We start from the raw sequence: 16,315 nt of genomic DNA, 5'->3' as shown, positions 1-16,315 counted from the left end.
AAATTTTTTTTAACTATTATATTATGATTGTTTGAATTTGAATAGTAAATGTCAGGATTCTTTTATATGGAAATTTACAAACTTGGGCCAAGTAAACATTTGAAAAAGTTAATTTAATAATTGATATTTTTATTTAGGTTTTTCAAGTTTTTCAAGTTAATCTTTATAATAAATAATTGTACGAACTTTAAGTTTTAAAAACTGATGTACACTTTTAAACAATCTCATTGTTCGGACCCAAGTTTTTTGGTCTGATTTGGGATGTGCGTTTAGACAAAATAAGACAACCATTTTTATCGAAGTTTCCCCTTATCAAATTCTTCCAAACCTTTTTTCTATCTTTATCCTTCAACTTTTATCTTCCAAATTTTTTATTATATATATATATATGTTTCAAATCATGTATATATATATATATATATATATATATAGAGAGAGAGAGAGAGAGAGAGAGAGAGAATAATATCACTGAACTACATAGTTTAAACCTTAAACTTTGTTGAATGACGTCAACCATATTTGGTGCATGGCATTTTCAAACAGTTTAGAATAAACTGATTGGTGAGATGCTTCCAGGTCAACGTTAAATTCAAGTGTATTATGCTTCATTTCCCATATACTACTCAAAGTGGAACAATTGAATTGGATATAGGGATATATGTTAATTCAAAGAAATAGTTACATGTGTATGGAATTTAAAGCACTTTACTTCTGGTGAGGTTTTTAATGGGGAGTAGACCAGGTCATCATTCAGGTCAATTTATATATACATATATTATATACCGAAAAAAGCTTTTCCGTCCTATCATGCATAAAACAAAAAAATTTTGGTCTTGAACTAAAGAAACTTGAAAATGATTTAGGATCATCCGTTAGAAAAATCGAAGAGTTAAATTGGAAGTTAACTTACGCCGAACATGCTGTGATTTTCATCATTAATTATATATTATATATGTGTGTATGAATGTGTGTATGTATGTATTATATTCATACACCATATAAATAGAATAAATTGATAAGTGATCTAAATGTAAGAGTAACGTACAAGTCTAAAATCGAGGAAAAAAACTTATCTTGACTTATATGTAGTCTCTTTTGTTTACATTTAAATTTATCATTTTAAATAATTACACAATAAGATATGATGATTTCATTGCGATATTTTTCAAACGAAGTCCTTTTTTAGTTTGAAATTCTTGTAAATAGTTTCTTCCATTTCTGTAAAATATTTTTCGACTTGTAAATAAATAATTAAAATCCTCTTAGATGAAATTATTTAGTTGTAAAAGTACCTAACCAACACTAACTCTACTCAACTTTTATACTTTGTTTACTATCTACTTCTTTGTCTCTATTTCCAAAGAAATTACTTTGTTCCAATTGTCCTTTCTTCATTCACTAATTTTCCTTTGTTTTTTTCTCTTTCATTTGCTGTGAGGTGGGGCAAAACGTTTGCAGTCGGAAGTCAGTCATGGGTCGAGGAGGGGTCATCAACGCAATTTCTTTCAACCAAGATTCCAGTTTAGTCAATTCTCAGTTCTAATTTAATTTTAACTAATTTAAAATGAAATTATAATATTCTATTATTATAATTAATAGTAATATAATCATATTATATTATAATTATATTACATATCATAGTGTAATTACTAATATAATGTTATATAATTTATTAAAATTATATTATAATTTTTATTATAAAAGTAAATTTAATATTAATTAAAAAATGAGTTATGTCTCTATTCTATTTTATAATAGTTTATTTAATTTTAATTACTTTACTAATTGAAAAAATCAAATAAAATAATGTTAAATTAAAATAAATAATGTGCTGTAATTGTCAATTATTATTTTAATTTTGTCCATTTACAACTTTTTGACAAAGGATCCCTCTTTACTACTCTTCATTGTCATTGCTTTGTTCTCTTTATTTTTACAATATATTTTTTAATTGAAAGTGAGTTTTTACTTAAAATTTCAAATATTCTTTTATTTTTTTTTTCTCTTGATAGTTTTGTTATAATTTCTTTTCAAAGGTTGCTTTGTAACAGCTGCAAGTACTGGAGTTAGAATTTTCAACACAGATCCACTAGTCAGCAATCTCACTTTGCGTAAGTCACTCATAGAAGAGACATTCAGTGTCAATTAAATCTTTATTTCAAGAACAATCTCACAATTTAATATTAAAAATTATTATTAATTTTATTATAATTATTGCTTTTTAAAGGAATGTTTGATATTTTCAACAGTTGATAAAATTATGTTCATGATGTGGTTCTGTTGAAGTTTTCATAAATTTTCATATGGATCATATGAGTTGTCTTCATCTATAAGGATAGAATTATTAGTCATTTGCCTGAAATTATATTACTTATTATATCATTATATTACTCCAAGTTAAACTCTAATGTCTGGATGGTTGATATTGTGAGAGGTTTTCCTTACTTATCATATGTAGCAAGTAAGGAATAGTTTAAGCCAGTGATTCAGCAATTAATTTTAGTTAAAGTAATATCTCTCTCCCTTGTTGTTTGATGTCTATTGATGCAGTTGGTTGTGTCTAACCTTTTTAGATTCTGAAAAAAATTGTATTATCAAAATAGCCTCCTACAGCATGCAGAAAGTTGCATAACAGGACAAACAATAAAAGCATTAAATCTAAATAATCTCAGTGAAAATAAACAAAGGATAAACAAGTAGGCAACAACAAGCTCATGAATATTTCATACACCTACAAATAGTGTTGATAAAATAAAATGTTTATACATTACACTAATAAATTGAATAATGAAGAAAAGATTATAGAACTAACTGACAAAACTGAAGATGCAGTGACAGTTCTCAGCTCATCTACAATTTGTACACTGGATGGGTTTTGTTTGAAATGGGACTCACTTCTTGCACATTTTTCTAAGCATCTTTCCTTTTCTAAAGTGAGCAGTCCTTTATGAGCACCTCATAGCTGGTGAGCTAGAATTTTTTGTTGATCAGTGATTCCTTAAGGCATACGAGAATGCTATATGGAGGAAATTAAGAATGTATTACAGATGGTGCTTGCTCTTGAAAACAATGGAATCAAGAAAATTTTCTTTGAAAATTTAATATTTTGTGATAGAAGTTTATCTCTTAATTTATAATTAAGTGCTGCCCAATTTATTTCAAGATATTTTTTGTTCCTTCATACTCGTACATCATTCCATTGATTGATTCTCAAGTTTGATTCATCTTTTTTCATGCTATACCTTTCAGGCAATCTGCTTAGAGCTTCAATACTCTCATAACTAGTCGCCATACTTTTATATTGTTGTGTGCATGTCTTATTTTTGGGATTATGTCAAACTTATTTTCATTTCTGAACTTTATCTGTTGACCAAATAAGTGACCAAGTAGCTCACTATGATCTCCATTCAAGTTTGGTAATATGATTTATTCAGCAGTGTTTGTGTAGTAATCACATCAGTAATGAGTGAGTAATCACATCAGTAATGAGTGTTGATTCATTTTTATTGAGCAGTATTTCTAAGCTCTTTGTGTGTTTGTAGAATCAAGAAACTATCTCATGGCGTGCTACTACACAGAATTAATACATAATTGTTCATTTTTTAAACATTTCTAAATATCATTAGTCAAATTATTTTTTTTCAGCTAATGATGTTGTTGGTGGGGTGGTAGTAGCAGAACTTCTAAACAAGACAAACATTCTGGCTGTGGTCGGTGGAGGAGCTAACGCTAAGTTCCCAGAGAATTCTGGTTCACATGAACATTTGTTACATTTTGGCATTTTATTTTTGGTTTTATTCAAGAATAAATTTAAAAAAATATATGAATCAATCAACTGCTCTTATTTCAATTTTTGACAGATCAGTTTGTTTTCAATATCTTTCATTTGCACAAAATTTAACATCAGTAAATAATTTTTTATTAAAAGTTAATTAACCACACTTCTACTTTTTTTCGTGTGTTTGTGATGACAATTAATTTTATTTCTTCAATTCAATTTCAGTGGTGCTGCTGGATTGCTCAATACCGTTAAAAAACAAAAAAACAGTTGACATCAGGTTCAGCCAACCTGTACTTGCAGTTAAAATAAAAGAAACAAAGTTTGTTTGATGATTTATTTTCTAGTTCATTTCCTTTATTTGCTGTTGATCTTTATAACTGATGTTGAATCAATAAATTTGTCAGTGTGGCTCCCAAATTGAGTTGACATGCAATTTTTTTATTCAGAATGTATTTTGATAGATTTTGAAGACATCACGATTTCTTCGATGTTAAAATATTTTACAAACCTTCCAAAAAAATTAATTATTAACGAAATTGTAACATGTGATAAAATTTAGGCTGATTGTGGTGCTGAGGAATGAGATCCACATCTTCAGTTTCCCACACAGAATAGAAAGGTCCTGTGTCTTCACAACAAGAGACAACCCCAGAGGTACTTTGCAAGATTTGTTAAAATTATTTAGCTCTGAACTGATGTACCATGATGAATTCGTTTGTGTTGTGAATTTTTTTATAAGAATGGTAGAGTTATTCCTTTTGTGTTGTGTTAGTAAAGCATCAAAACTTCTTTATCGTTTCATTTCTGCAGGCATTTGTGAAGTTTGCAGCACACCAAATTTCAATCTCCTCGCATTTCCCGGTCCGAAATGTGGATCTGTCCAACTCGTGGTTCGTTCATTTTGCATATTTTCCATCTAGTCGACATTAATTTACATTATTTCATTTACATTTTGTCATTTTTAATGATAAAAGGACACACACACAAAATTTCAAATTGAAACTTTGAATTTTGTAGGATCTGAACCAAAGAGAAAAAACGCAGTCCACATCTCCCAACCTTTTCTCCGCCCACGATTCCGAGCTGGCTGCAATTGCCATTGATAATTCGGCCACCTTCATCGCAACTGCTTCCAGAACAGTTAGTTTCAACTCTTATTTTCATTGTTACTTTCTTTCAGAAATCACCAGATGGAGCTGCACTTAATTGTTCTTGCTTATAATTTAACTTATTCTTCAAACACCCACGAAAAAACATGCTGGCAGCATGTGTCAGATCAATTCGTGATATATTTAACAGCGTTTCTGCCGAGTAAAACTTGCTTCACAGATTGTTTTAAATCATTCAAATAAATGTTAGTGATTAGCATCACCTCTTCCACTACTTCTCAAAATTTTATGCAACGCATGACCAATGCATTTATCTGTTTGTTTTTAAATGATGTTGTCAAAATGTTGTTTTTAAAGTACTTCAGAAAACGACAATCAACTTGAAGTTTTGTCAAAATGAAAATAATTTCTTCATTTTTTTGAGAACCCTATTTAATTTTTCTAATTTTTTTTGGTCTATACCAATAAAAATGAAAATAATTTACCAGCATTGATTTTATAAAAATAGTTTATCAATTTTATTTATTTATTAAAAATAGTTTTAATTTTGAGTCAATGTATTTCATATCTCACCGACCAGATTTTAAATGAAGTCATAATTGAATAAATAAATGATCCACTAAATAAACAATAAGCCCATGTTAGCATACAAATCTATTATTTCCAGTTCAAACCTTTATTGATGAATCCTTAACCTAATGTTTTGCTCATTTCCAGGGCACGTTAATACGGATTTTCAGTGCCATTTCAAAAGATAAAGTTGCAGAATTTCGGAGGGGGCTGGACGGCGCCATGATATACTGGTCTGTCTGTGTCATTTTCATTATTAGAACTATCACCCAAAAAAATGTTTTTTTAACAAATACTATGGGGTAATTTTGAATGTTTGTTACAGTAGTTGTAATAAAATTTCGAAATCAAACGTAGAGTTGGAATTGGATAGATAATTTAATATTTTCCTCAATTATTTCAATTGCAGTCTGTCCTTCAGTAGCAACTCTGATTTTCTGTGTTGTTCCAGTGACAAATGCACCGTCCACATATTTGCAGTGCGATGTACTATGCTGAACAGGCAGTCCATGTAATGTGTTTTAATGTTTTCAATCTATTTCAGTTCAGTTTGATTTTATACTAAGTGATTGTTTGAATCATTTAGAAAGGGTGAATAGTTTTCATGTTATTTTATTGGTTTTATTTAACGTATGTTAAATTTTTTATGGTCTAACTTGATTTCATCTTAGAAATTTTTCAGTAAAACAATTTTTATTTTTTGCATTTAATTTCAATAATAGTTTTTTTAGAAATATCTTAGAAACATTTCGGTGCCGTCTTTCTCATAATTCAGTGTTAAGTTTGTAAATTTTGAGAAAAACAATAGAATAAATGGTAAAAAGTTATAGAATCCGATAAATCATTACGACCTCAGGTTCAAAAGCATGGGCAGTCTTCTCGGATCGTACGTTGAATCTCAGTGGGGGTTTACTGGTTTCTCGGTGCCTGTCGATTATGCAAGTGTGTGTGCCTTCACTTCGGCCTCCTCCGTTGTTGGTTAGTGCCGTCGTCTGCCTCAGATCAGAAGTTGTTTGTTGGATGTCTGCTAGACAGTGAATGATGCCTGAAATTTTAAAAAATTAAACTGTTTTGTATTTTTTAAATTCTGCTTATTTTCATTTTTCATGTTCGGTGATTTGTAGATAAATGCCAGTTAGTTTGAGTAAAGACGAGATTTTGTGGACCAAAAATAAATTTAAAATGGTAGCATTAAATGTAGTTCAGAAATGTTCAATTTATTTACAGCACTGAGCGCCAATGGATCATATAGTAAATATGATTTCACCGTTGATGGGGCGTGCAACAGGGAAGTTTATGATGTCTTTACAGATCTAGATGATGAAAATGAACTCTGAACACTACCACTGACGCTTTTCAATTTTGATTCGTAATTCTGATCATCATTTTTTTTCTCTTCAGACAGTTTAAACAACCATTTATTTTAAATATTTTTATGTTTTAAATTTTATGTCTTACATATTCCTTGCGCAATGTACATATTTTATATGTCAATATATATTTGATTATGAGCTGTAGATAAATGTACTCGTTAATGTTTCTCTGTGTGCATCTGTACACGCTCATATGTGTAAAGTGTATTCAAGAAATAGGCTTATTTTGAATCTACCTGTGCTGGCCGCCCACAAAGAAGCCTACATTTGTGAGTACGCATTTTTTCATTTTAACCTGATTTTCCAAGAAATATGAATCTGTCTCAACAATATTTCAATAGAAATAATAAAATTTTGCGAGTTCATTTTTAATTTGGAATTGTATTACCTGATGCTTTTTATGAGAACTTTCATAATATAACGATGCACCCCACTTAAGCAATGTCGTAATTTTGCACTTCAACTGCATAATTTTCTTTTATTTAAGCGTGTAAGTTGATTTTTTTAATTTACTTTAAACGTCTGAACTGAGTGAGATTTTTAGCAACGGTCATTGCACACCACACCATGCCCAACACACAGACATATTCCACATTCTTTCAGTCATGATTTTATATCATCATCCCGTATATAAATATATTGACCACATACTGTTGTGTATATTTGTGTGTTATGTGTATGTCTGTGCGTGATCAATTATGTAAATATGATATATGGATATAAAGCGATGTACATACTAAACTTTATGGTGTATTTATATATATGTATGCATATATATATACATATATATATATGGTCTTGTATGAATTCTAATTGTTGGCATTAATTAACGCCAACAATTCGGAAGTATTCATACAAGACTGTATAAAATATGGTCTCCTTCCAACAAGTATATATATATAATATATTGTAAATAATAGACTGTTTTACATTACATGTGAATTGCGTTGTCGATCAACCTGTGAATAAAAAAACTTGTAGGTAATTATTCTTAAATGTTTCAACTTTCGTTTTCTATTAAAACAACAAACATTTTGCGTAACAATCACTTTTATTATCATGTTTCGTTATGTTCATTTATTGGACACATGCAGTGTACACAGCAATGTACCGACACATTTAAACCGTCACTATCAGTCAACACATGTTAGCTGATTGAGAGTTGGAGAGCAACACCTGATTGCTGTGCTCTTCAGCTCACGTCATGTCATCTATCATCTTGCTGCGTTGTTCGTGTGCTTGCGTAACTGCTGAGTCAACTGTATTTGTATAGATGAGTTATTTATTTTACATTCATTAATCGTTCCTTGCTTATTTGGTGAATTTATTTATTGAAACGACATTTATTTCAGTTTAAAAATTAAACATTAAAACGTGAAGTGCAAGTTGATTGATTTGAATGAATCTAAATTTACAATCGGTATATGACTATATGATGCATAATTTAAATGAAACAGAATTTAAATACCATTAGTTACACAACTTCAAACTTTACGAAAAGCTGCACAGACAAATATACACAATAATATTCTGTCTATACGAAATGAATGAATGTTACAGGTATGAAATGTACAACAACCAAACATGAACAACGCTCCTTCCTACCTCCTGAAACTTTTGAATGTTCATAATGAAGAAATCTCCGTATCTTCTTTCCACTTTGGTGTCAGCTATGTGGATCATGTCCTGTGTTGAATGTATTTGTTTGTTTAATTAACGTTATTACTTTGAATTACTTCCTTTCAACTGTGCAACAGCCAAACAAAGACCCAATATAGAACAATGGATTGTGTTATATGTAAAGGTGGTGAGTTCATTTGACATTCGAAATTTTTATGAAGCATCTATAATAGATGTTGCCACTTACTGCATTCGGTTAATTAAACTCGAGATGACTGATTCACTAATAAAAATAGCAGCTGCTGAAATATATTTCTATCACCTTATCAATGTAGAAATCAACTTCAGAGGCAGATTGAAATTCTCCCTCCAGACCACTGACGCCCTTCGTCCAAACGAGGTTCTGCATCTTGTGCTGTTTCAAGTTTGTTCACATTTAACGCTTGTTAACATTTATCAACGGCTGTTCACAATGTTCAATACGAGCAGGTAGTTTCATAACACTAGCGCTCGTAGTGCCATAAATGAATGAAGTAACGTACAAATGGATGAACTAAAAACAAATGAATAAAAAATGGATGAATAGAAAGAAACATACACATGGATAATTTAAAAAAATCACCTTAAAACACATCAGATGGCTCATTAGTTCAGACTCTTTCTGCAAAAATCGAATTAAATCTTAAAACTTTAGCTGTGTGTAAGAATTAGTTAAAACGAAGCATAATGTTGTTCATCAGGCCACACAGGTATTTGAAAAGTGAATAAATCATTCATAGGTTATCAATAAATCAGTTATGAATATGTCATAGCACCAGAGAATTTCACTGAACAAAATAATTAATTGAATACGTAAGAACAGATAGGAAAGTAATGCCCAAAGTGAATAAGCAAAGTGAATGCCTAACCATGTCCATGAAATTGGCCAGTTTGGAAACAGGCATTGTAGTGTACAACTTCAGAAAACTGTAAACAATTGTCATTATTGTAATTGTTATTACGGTTGTTGTTATTATTATTATGGTTATTATTGTTGTAAACATCTCATAAAACATAACTGACAGATATAATTGTGAAGACAATTACAACAGCGATACTTCACAAATACTCATAACTTTGCCTCTTAAAACAACAAAGTCGTGAAAAAACATATGAAAAACAGTTTGCAGGAAATCATATTAGCAAAAATTTGTTGAATCAAATTCAATAAATAATGATAAGTGCCACCAAACATAACGCGAAACACGGCGACACATAATCAACGTAATGAGAGCACACAGCACACATAAAGAGACCTTCTGATGGTGGAGATAAGTTGCTGACTGACAACCTCCCTCAAGAAGACAGACAACTGCTGGTTGTGCGGCTCCTTTGTTAATGTTCAATTTCAAACACATTATAGATATTCTTTCGATGTTAAGTATATAAACAAGGTAATCAGAAAAATAAAGACACAAATACACACAGACAGAAATACACCGGTACAAATAAATAATTGCTTAGCATGAAAACCATCCCAGCAGAACTGATTAATAGCATGCCACAAACGTACATATTTAAAACTGATTAGCATGAAAATCAGTCTGACAGCGAGACTAAACAGCATAACCAACCAACATGCCTATGTTACAAACAGGCAAACCAACTTTGTAGTAGTTGGGATGCAGAGGGATATCCCAGTTGGGAGCATGTGGGAAGAGGAACTTGGGACACGCAAACTGAAAACTGGACTCAAATTCCTGCAAGTCTCTGTGCATGATAATAATATATCAATCTAATGTAATTATAAAACAAATCAACATAATCATCTGCTTGGTCTGAGACAAGGACATATAACCACACTGCAAAAAAAATAATGCACGTTGACCATAGTATTATCTTATTTTATTTTATAATTTGGGCTCAGCCATTTGTTTGAATAAACGAGAAACGAGTGGATGAACTTGGAAGATATAGAAAAAAACATTGATAAAACAAAGGCCGCCAACCCTCCTTGCAAATGCAAACCACAACCAAAAATTAACAAAAACACACAAAATTGTATCATCTACCCCTTCTGCATTTTGGAGATCTTCTCAGCGAACTTCTCCCTCAGATGAGAACTGACAGTTTCGTCTATGGACATCGGGTGGAGAGTCAGGCAGATGGCCAGCAGTGTGAACATCTGATCGTTCTGCTTGTTAATCTGCCATTCAAACAATTTGGGAATGTTATACAATACAGCAATCAAGTTCATGGTGACAATGATGATGAAAAATCTAGTTCATCAAAATCTTCATCATCTCCAAAAAATTAGAACCTGATCGTATAAATATGTCTTGCTCTGGAAATGCTGCTTAGTTTTCTGGATGAAGAGGAGGATGTTTGTGAATGTTCGAATGGCATCCTGGTACCTCCTCATCATCATGTAAGCGAATCCAACGTAGTAACATGTCGTTATGTGACAGGTTGACACTCTCGAATATGAACTCTGGAAAAATTAAAGCATGCCATATTTTTATCAATCATAAGCAAATCAAAATGCTGACAAAAAACTATAATGAGAAATCTGAAAAACAACAATAATATGCAACATTAGAACAATCTTATGCAACATAACTGCAATAAATAACACAACATAAGTAGCAACATCAAAAAAGACATTTGATATGAAACAATAGTGAACAACATAACATTAAATGCATGCACACCTAGTACAATGCAGGAAAACCACAACAATATGAACCATACAACAAATACAATAAAACCACACAACAACCATGCCGTGAAAAAATCAACAACAAACAAACCAGCAACTTACTGACCTTCCTGTTGAAGTTAATCTTCTCAATGACCTTGAGGGCTAAGTAGTAGTCCCCATGCAATGAGTGCAACCTCAAAAGACCTACCAAACTGAAGTAGCCAAGCATCTTGTACAGATCATGCTTACCGAACTCACCTGCCACCGGATCAGCATTTTCACCATTCACCAGTGCATCAAGTTGTTGGTTGATGTTCGACTTCTCTACAAGTGCATGCAGAACATTGAGGACCTGACAAGGGTTAGTTTCATTTTAAACATATGTAACGCCCACCTTCTCTTTAAAATTTTATTGTAATTTGTAATAATGTGAATTTACATAGTAAACGAACTTATGCAGACTGTCATGTAAAATAATGAATGTTGAATTTTTTTAAATGTAGACCATGAATAAGACGTAATTTAGAGTCTATGCAAAGCACAGTGCAGATGTGCTTCAATACAGTCTAACTAACAAGAACACAGCAAGCATTATAAAGTACTGATGGGAAGAAACTTCATATATATAATGTTGTCCCTACAAAACAATGTTGTTAAATTAACTTTGTGTTTATTTTTCGTGCAGCTATGCAAAACCTCAATCTAAAAATTTGTGATAGATCCTGTTTAATTTGTCTTATAATATTTATTTTTGTGTTGAGATTCTTTCAGATTTACTAAATATCCAGCCACTAAGCAAACATATCTAACAACCACACAAGAACAAAACAACTTGTTGTAAAAGAAAATTTAAATAATATAAAGTTTATATGTGCAGTGGCATTAACAATTGCATGATTAAAAAAATGATGAAAACCTGATGAACATTCCAGATGCTCGGATTGTTCCTCAGCATCTCAATCTCCTCATCCTTCTTCTTAGAAACTTTCGAACAAAACTGACTGAATGTTTGATACTGTGGGTTGAAAACAAATAAACTTTTTCAACAGACAAGATCACTCAAAATTATTCAGTGAATCAGAAACCAACTACAATCTCATTAAACTTAACAAACAAACAAAATAAAATTGGAGACAAGTTAACGAACTGGATCTTGCAATGAAAAATTTAGTAGAAAATAAATGTCGTGCTAACCTGGTAGATGAACTCGTCAATGATGTCCCAGAGCCACTGGTTTGGCAGCACAAGCGATACTGGGTGCTTGGCATCTGCATTTTATTCATTATTTCACATTCCTTATTCCTCATTTTACATAGATGGTCAAAAAAAAACATTTCCATATTACAATCGTTAATCTGATGAGTCAGCCAGTAACGACTGCTGTATGGTCTACAGGTGGTGAATGGTAAACACCAACAAACAAACATACCAATGAATAAATAAACTAACTAGCAAAACAACAAACAAACATACCAATGAATAAACAAACTGGCAAACCAACACACAAACAAACCAATTATGAGGTTAAAGAGGTGGCAATAGTTCTGAAAACTTTCAATTCTTTGGTTGAAAGTTGGAGTAAACTGGTGCAATGAGTAATTAACAAACATCATTCTAGGTGCTAATATAATTTCAAAGATGAACAGACAAATTGTAATGAAAAATTTAATGAAATAATATATTTTAAGTATATAGTAAATATTTGTTACTCCTATTGCATGCATGGTAAAATTAGTATTGACAGCCTTGTATAGAGTTGACACTTATCTCTAACTGCACTACAAATAAAAATTTTTGTTGAATTTCCAATTCAGTTAAATTATAAATGCATAAAGAGATAGATTAATTTTATAAGTCATATCAAGCAATTTAAAATACCTTCGCATAGATATGCCTGTAGTACAGTTCTTTGTACAAGATCAAAAATACGCCATCTATGGTAATGAATGGTTAACAGTTAGAATAGTTAGACTGCTTTGTAAACAATTTTATTAGTTTTTATTGGTTCATTTGATAATTTGAAATTTTTTCAGATTACTATACAAAAGTGGAAAAGTTTCGGTCTGTGTTGTTCTGCTGTGTTGTCCCTTTTAATTAATTCTTTGAATGAATGAATGATAAGATGGCAATATAATGGAATGGTGATCTCTGCTGATGAAAAGACAGTGGCAACAGAATGAAAACTAGACATACAACGTTCAGTAAATATTTCTCGCAACTCAACTGTGCATCCTTTCACGAGGTGGCAAACAAAGACCAGCAACAAAAATAACAGTATAAAATGAAAAGAAGCAGAAACCATTTTGAATGTACTTGGCCACGTCTTCCGCTTCTGGCCATGGTGAGTTGCTGAAAAATCTTTCAGTCAATTTGTTGAAACTGTAAATGTAATGCTTTATATTATATCTTTTCAACATTTTATTAATTCATCACATCATTTGAAAAAAATGGAAAAAACAGACAATTAACTAAATCTGACGGTTAAAAGTAAATTTTTAAAAATACAAAAACAGGATACCCATTCTCATAGGCATTCTGTATCTCAAAGACATCCTGGTCATGAATGCTCTTCTGGAAGTAGACAAGGAAGCTCTTGATGACTTCGGGCAGGATGAAACTTCCCTTCTGCATGTACTGCCTGTCATATTCCAAGTCCTGGTGGGGGTCGCCTATATGGACATTTTAAAATTACATTTGTCACTAAACAAGATTATAAATAATATCTGGTCGCAGCAAAATTAGATAAATTAAACAGATGCTAAAATTATTAAAAATTTATGGAATCTAAACTATAATTTAAAAAACAATGCAAATGAGTTACAAAGCTTTTATTTATATTTTTTAACTATATATACATCGTAAATTATTCTCATGTTTCTTGAGTTTTTTGTTTGTTTTAAGCATGATAGAATAAAAAAGCTTATTTCCGATATCATCTTCGGTGTTCGAATTGATACATTGTGTATATGGCCAGATGCTCAAATATATATGTATCTCTACTTTGTTAAATCTTTGTTTGTTTACTTACTTTAACATTTAATTCAAAGAATTCATACAATATTGTATGTATATATTAGGGTGGGTCGAATTTTTTTATCTTTCCAGTACATGAACAAAAAGTTGTCTTGGCATCAGTACAGTATGAAAATAATATTTAAAGATTTTTTATGAAACGTTTAGGGGTCCCAACTTTTGATTAAAGTCTTACCTTATTTGGTGTATTTTAACCATTTCCTTGGTACAATCTAAATACGTACCAACTATAAATCATTGACTAAAATAAAAAATAAAATGCATTGGCAAATGGCTTAGCATCTAACTACAAGTGCTAAAAAAGTAATATATATATATATATATATATATATATATATGAAAAAAAAATTTAGAATAACATGTCAAGTACATGATTAAACATCAAAAAACATCACATCACAAACAAGAAAGAAGACCTGTGTGCATGCCATAGTCACCTGCTTGATAAGCATATGGATTTTGTTGATCATACTGTTGAGGTTGGATATTAGAGTAAAAATTTTAAAAAAGTTTAAATAAAAATTGAATAACCGAAAATAAATTTAAAATGTCGATTTAATATAAATTTATGGATTAAATTAAAATGGAACTAACGAAAATAAAAAGTAATAGTTTTTTTTATGATGGAGTTTTTAATGGTAAGTTAAGTGCGGCGTCAACTTTTAGCTGCTTTATAAAAAGTTTGAGTAAAATTTAAACAAAAGGATTGTAAAAGATTAAAAACACCCTATTTTAACCTCGGTGTCCGGGTAAACTTCGCTGGCGTGCCACATTTTCGTTGAATAAACTTAAAAACAAGCGATAAATAAAAAGAAAATCATAGAATATGACAGTGCTTAAAGTGACAGAGTTTATTTGAAAAATATTTTGAATCACAAAAATAAAACAAAATTTCAATTTTGCTGTTAAATTAAATATTCAAAAAATATTATTTAAAAATGTATAATATTATACTTATTCTGTTTTAATGTTTGTCAAATAAATATTGACTCATAAAGAAAAAATTACTTTTTATTGTTAAATTAAATTAACTTTTAAATAAAATCTGATCGAAACGTTTTAAAATGCTCAGATCGAAATTTATAAATTTGACGGTTTCGCACCTGAAAGCAAACAAATTTCTTTTCAAAAACGTCTACAAGAGCGCCTACAACATTGACAATCTTTATCCAAATTCTCACAGTGTTGATTACAACAAGTTAATACAAGAGGTTGTCAACTCTCAACTTTTAATTTTAATATTTTTAATTTAATTTAATTTTAATTTGTCTCTTATTTTTTATGTAATCCTTCATTTTAAAATTTTGTTTCTGTCGATTTTCAGTGAAATGTTATTTGTTTGAATACTTATTAATATAAATTTTATATATTTATATATAAAATAAAAGACATGATATTTCTGGTTAATTAAGTTAAAAAAGTTAGATTAATTAACATCACCGAATTAATAAAATTTATAAATAAATGTATGTTTATAAATTTTTATCAAGAAAGTAAAATTCTATTTGGGAATAAAAAGTGAGAAATTAATTTGCAAGAAACCAGCTTGAAAAACTCTAAATGTATAAATATATTTATATTATATATATTATATATAAATGAAAAAGATTAAAACATTATATTAGAAATTTGAGACTCTTTAATTTTTAACCATATTTGCAGACATTAAAGTTGTTATATTCTTGAGGGAAAGAAATAAAAGAGGAAAGTTAAATTCAATAATATAGGCTTAAAATATAAAGAGAATTTATTAATTAAAATCTTACAAGAAATGAACACTGTCAGTCCAATTGTCTCTTACGTTTACTGAGAATTTTATAATTTAATGAATTCATTGGAGTTTATTATGCTGTAACAATTGCCTATGTACATAATGTATACAACTTTTTTATGTACTTTTATCTGAATCAGCAAACTAAATTAATATTATTTTCTACTAGTTTGAGTGTGGTTTGTAAATCACAAATATATTTCTTTTAATAAGTCTTTAGAGTTGTACCTTGAAATTGCCCTTTCCTATGTTTCCATAATGAACTCTGCTTGGACTTCAATGAGACATTTACTTTTTAAAAATTTTTAACTAAATATATGGAAAGCTTATATAGTGAGCTGAATGTGGTCACAAAGATTAAATTAATTCTGGAAAAAG

The 16,315-nt window shown here is 30.2% G+C and overlaps 2 protein-coding genes across 2 annotated transcripts; one reads left to right on the top strand and one right to left on the bottom strand.

The window, feature by feature from the left end:
• Nucleotides 1–1,147: 1,147 nt before the first annotated feature.
• On the top strand, nucleotides 1,148–7,198 carry HELRODRAFT_185445 (hypothetical protein). Its single transcript, XM_009016058.1, has 11 exons — nucleotides 1,148–1,520; nucleotides 2,037–2,111; nucleotides 3,646–3,750; nucleotides 4,004–4,100; nucleotides 4,341–4,435; nucleotides 4,592–4,671; nucleotides 4,799–4,921; nucleotides 5,608–5,693; nucleotides 5,870–5,971; nucleotides 6,317–6,438; nucleotides 6,688–7,198. The coding sequence occupies exons 1-11, from the start codon at nucleotides 1,472–1,474 to the stop codon at nucleotides 6,795–6,797; spliced, it is 1,044 nt and encodes a 347-aa protein (XP_009014306.1). The 5' UTR covers nucleotides 1,148–1,471; the 3' UTR covers nucleotides 6,798–7,198.
• A 63-nt stretch (nucleotides 7,199–7,261) lies between these two features.
• Nucleotides 7,262–14,983, bottom strand: HELRODRAFT_185444 (hypothetical protein). The gene is made up of 19 exons (XM_009016057.1): nucleotides 14,904–14,983; nucleotides 14,583–14,637; nucleotides 13,652–13,802; nucleotides 13,433–13,512; nucleotides 13,012–13,067; nucleotides 12,647–12,716; nucleotides 12,328–12,401; nucleotides 12,050–12,148; nucleotides 11,258–11,485; nucleotides 10,753–10,923; nucleotides 10,505–10,638; nucleotides 10,100–10,202; nucleotides 9,749–9,822; nucleotides 9,362–9,419; nucleotides 9,076–9,114; nucleotides 8,776–8,868; nucleotides 8,439–8,519; nucleotides 7,643–8,092; nucleotides 7,262–7,622 (listed from the first exon to the last, which is right to left on the bottom strand). Exons 1-18 carry the CDS (start codon nucleotides 14,937–14,939, stop codon nucleotides 8,048–8,050), a joined length of 1,647 nt encoding a protein of 548 aa, XP_009014305.1. The 5' UTR covers nucleotides 14,940–14,983; the 3' UTR covers nucleotides 7,262–7,622; nucleotides 7,643–8,047.
• Between the last annotated feature and the right edge of the window lie 1,332 nt (nucleotides 14,984–16,315).

This window comes from Helobdella robusta (genome assembly GCF_000326865.2).
Source record: "Helobdella robusta unplaced genomic scaffold HELROscaffold_17, whole genome shotgun sequence".
In the NCBI taxonomy this organism is placed as follows: domain Eukaryota; kingdom Metazoa; phylum Annelida; class Clitellata; order Rhynchobdellida; family Glossiphoniidae; genus Helobdella; species Helobdella robusta.
This window is presented reverse-complemented; position numbering and strand designations above follow the sequence as displayed.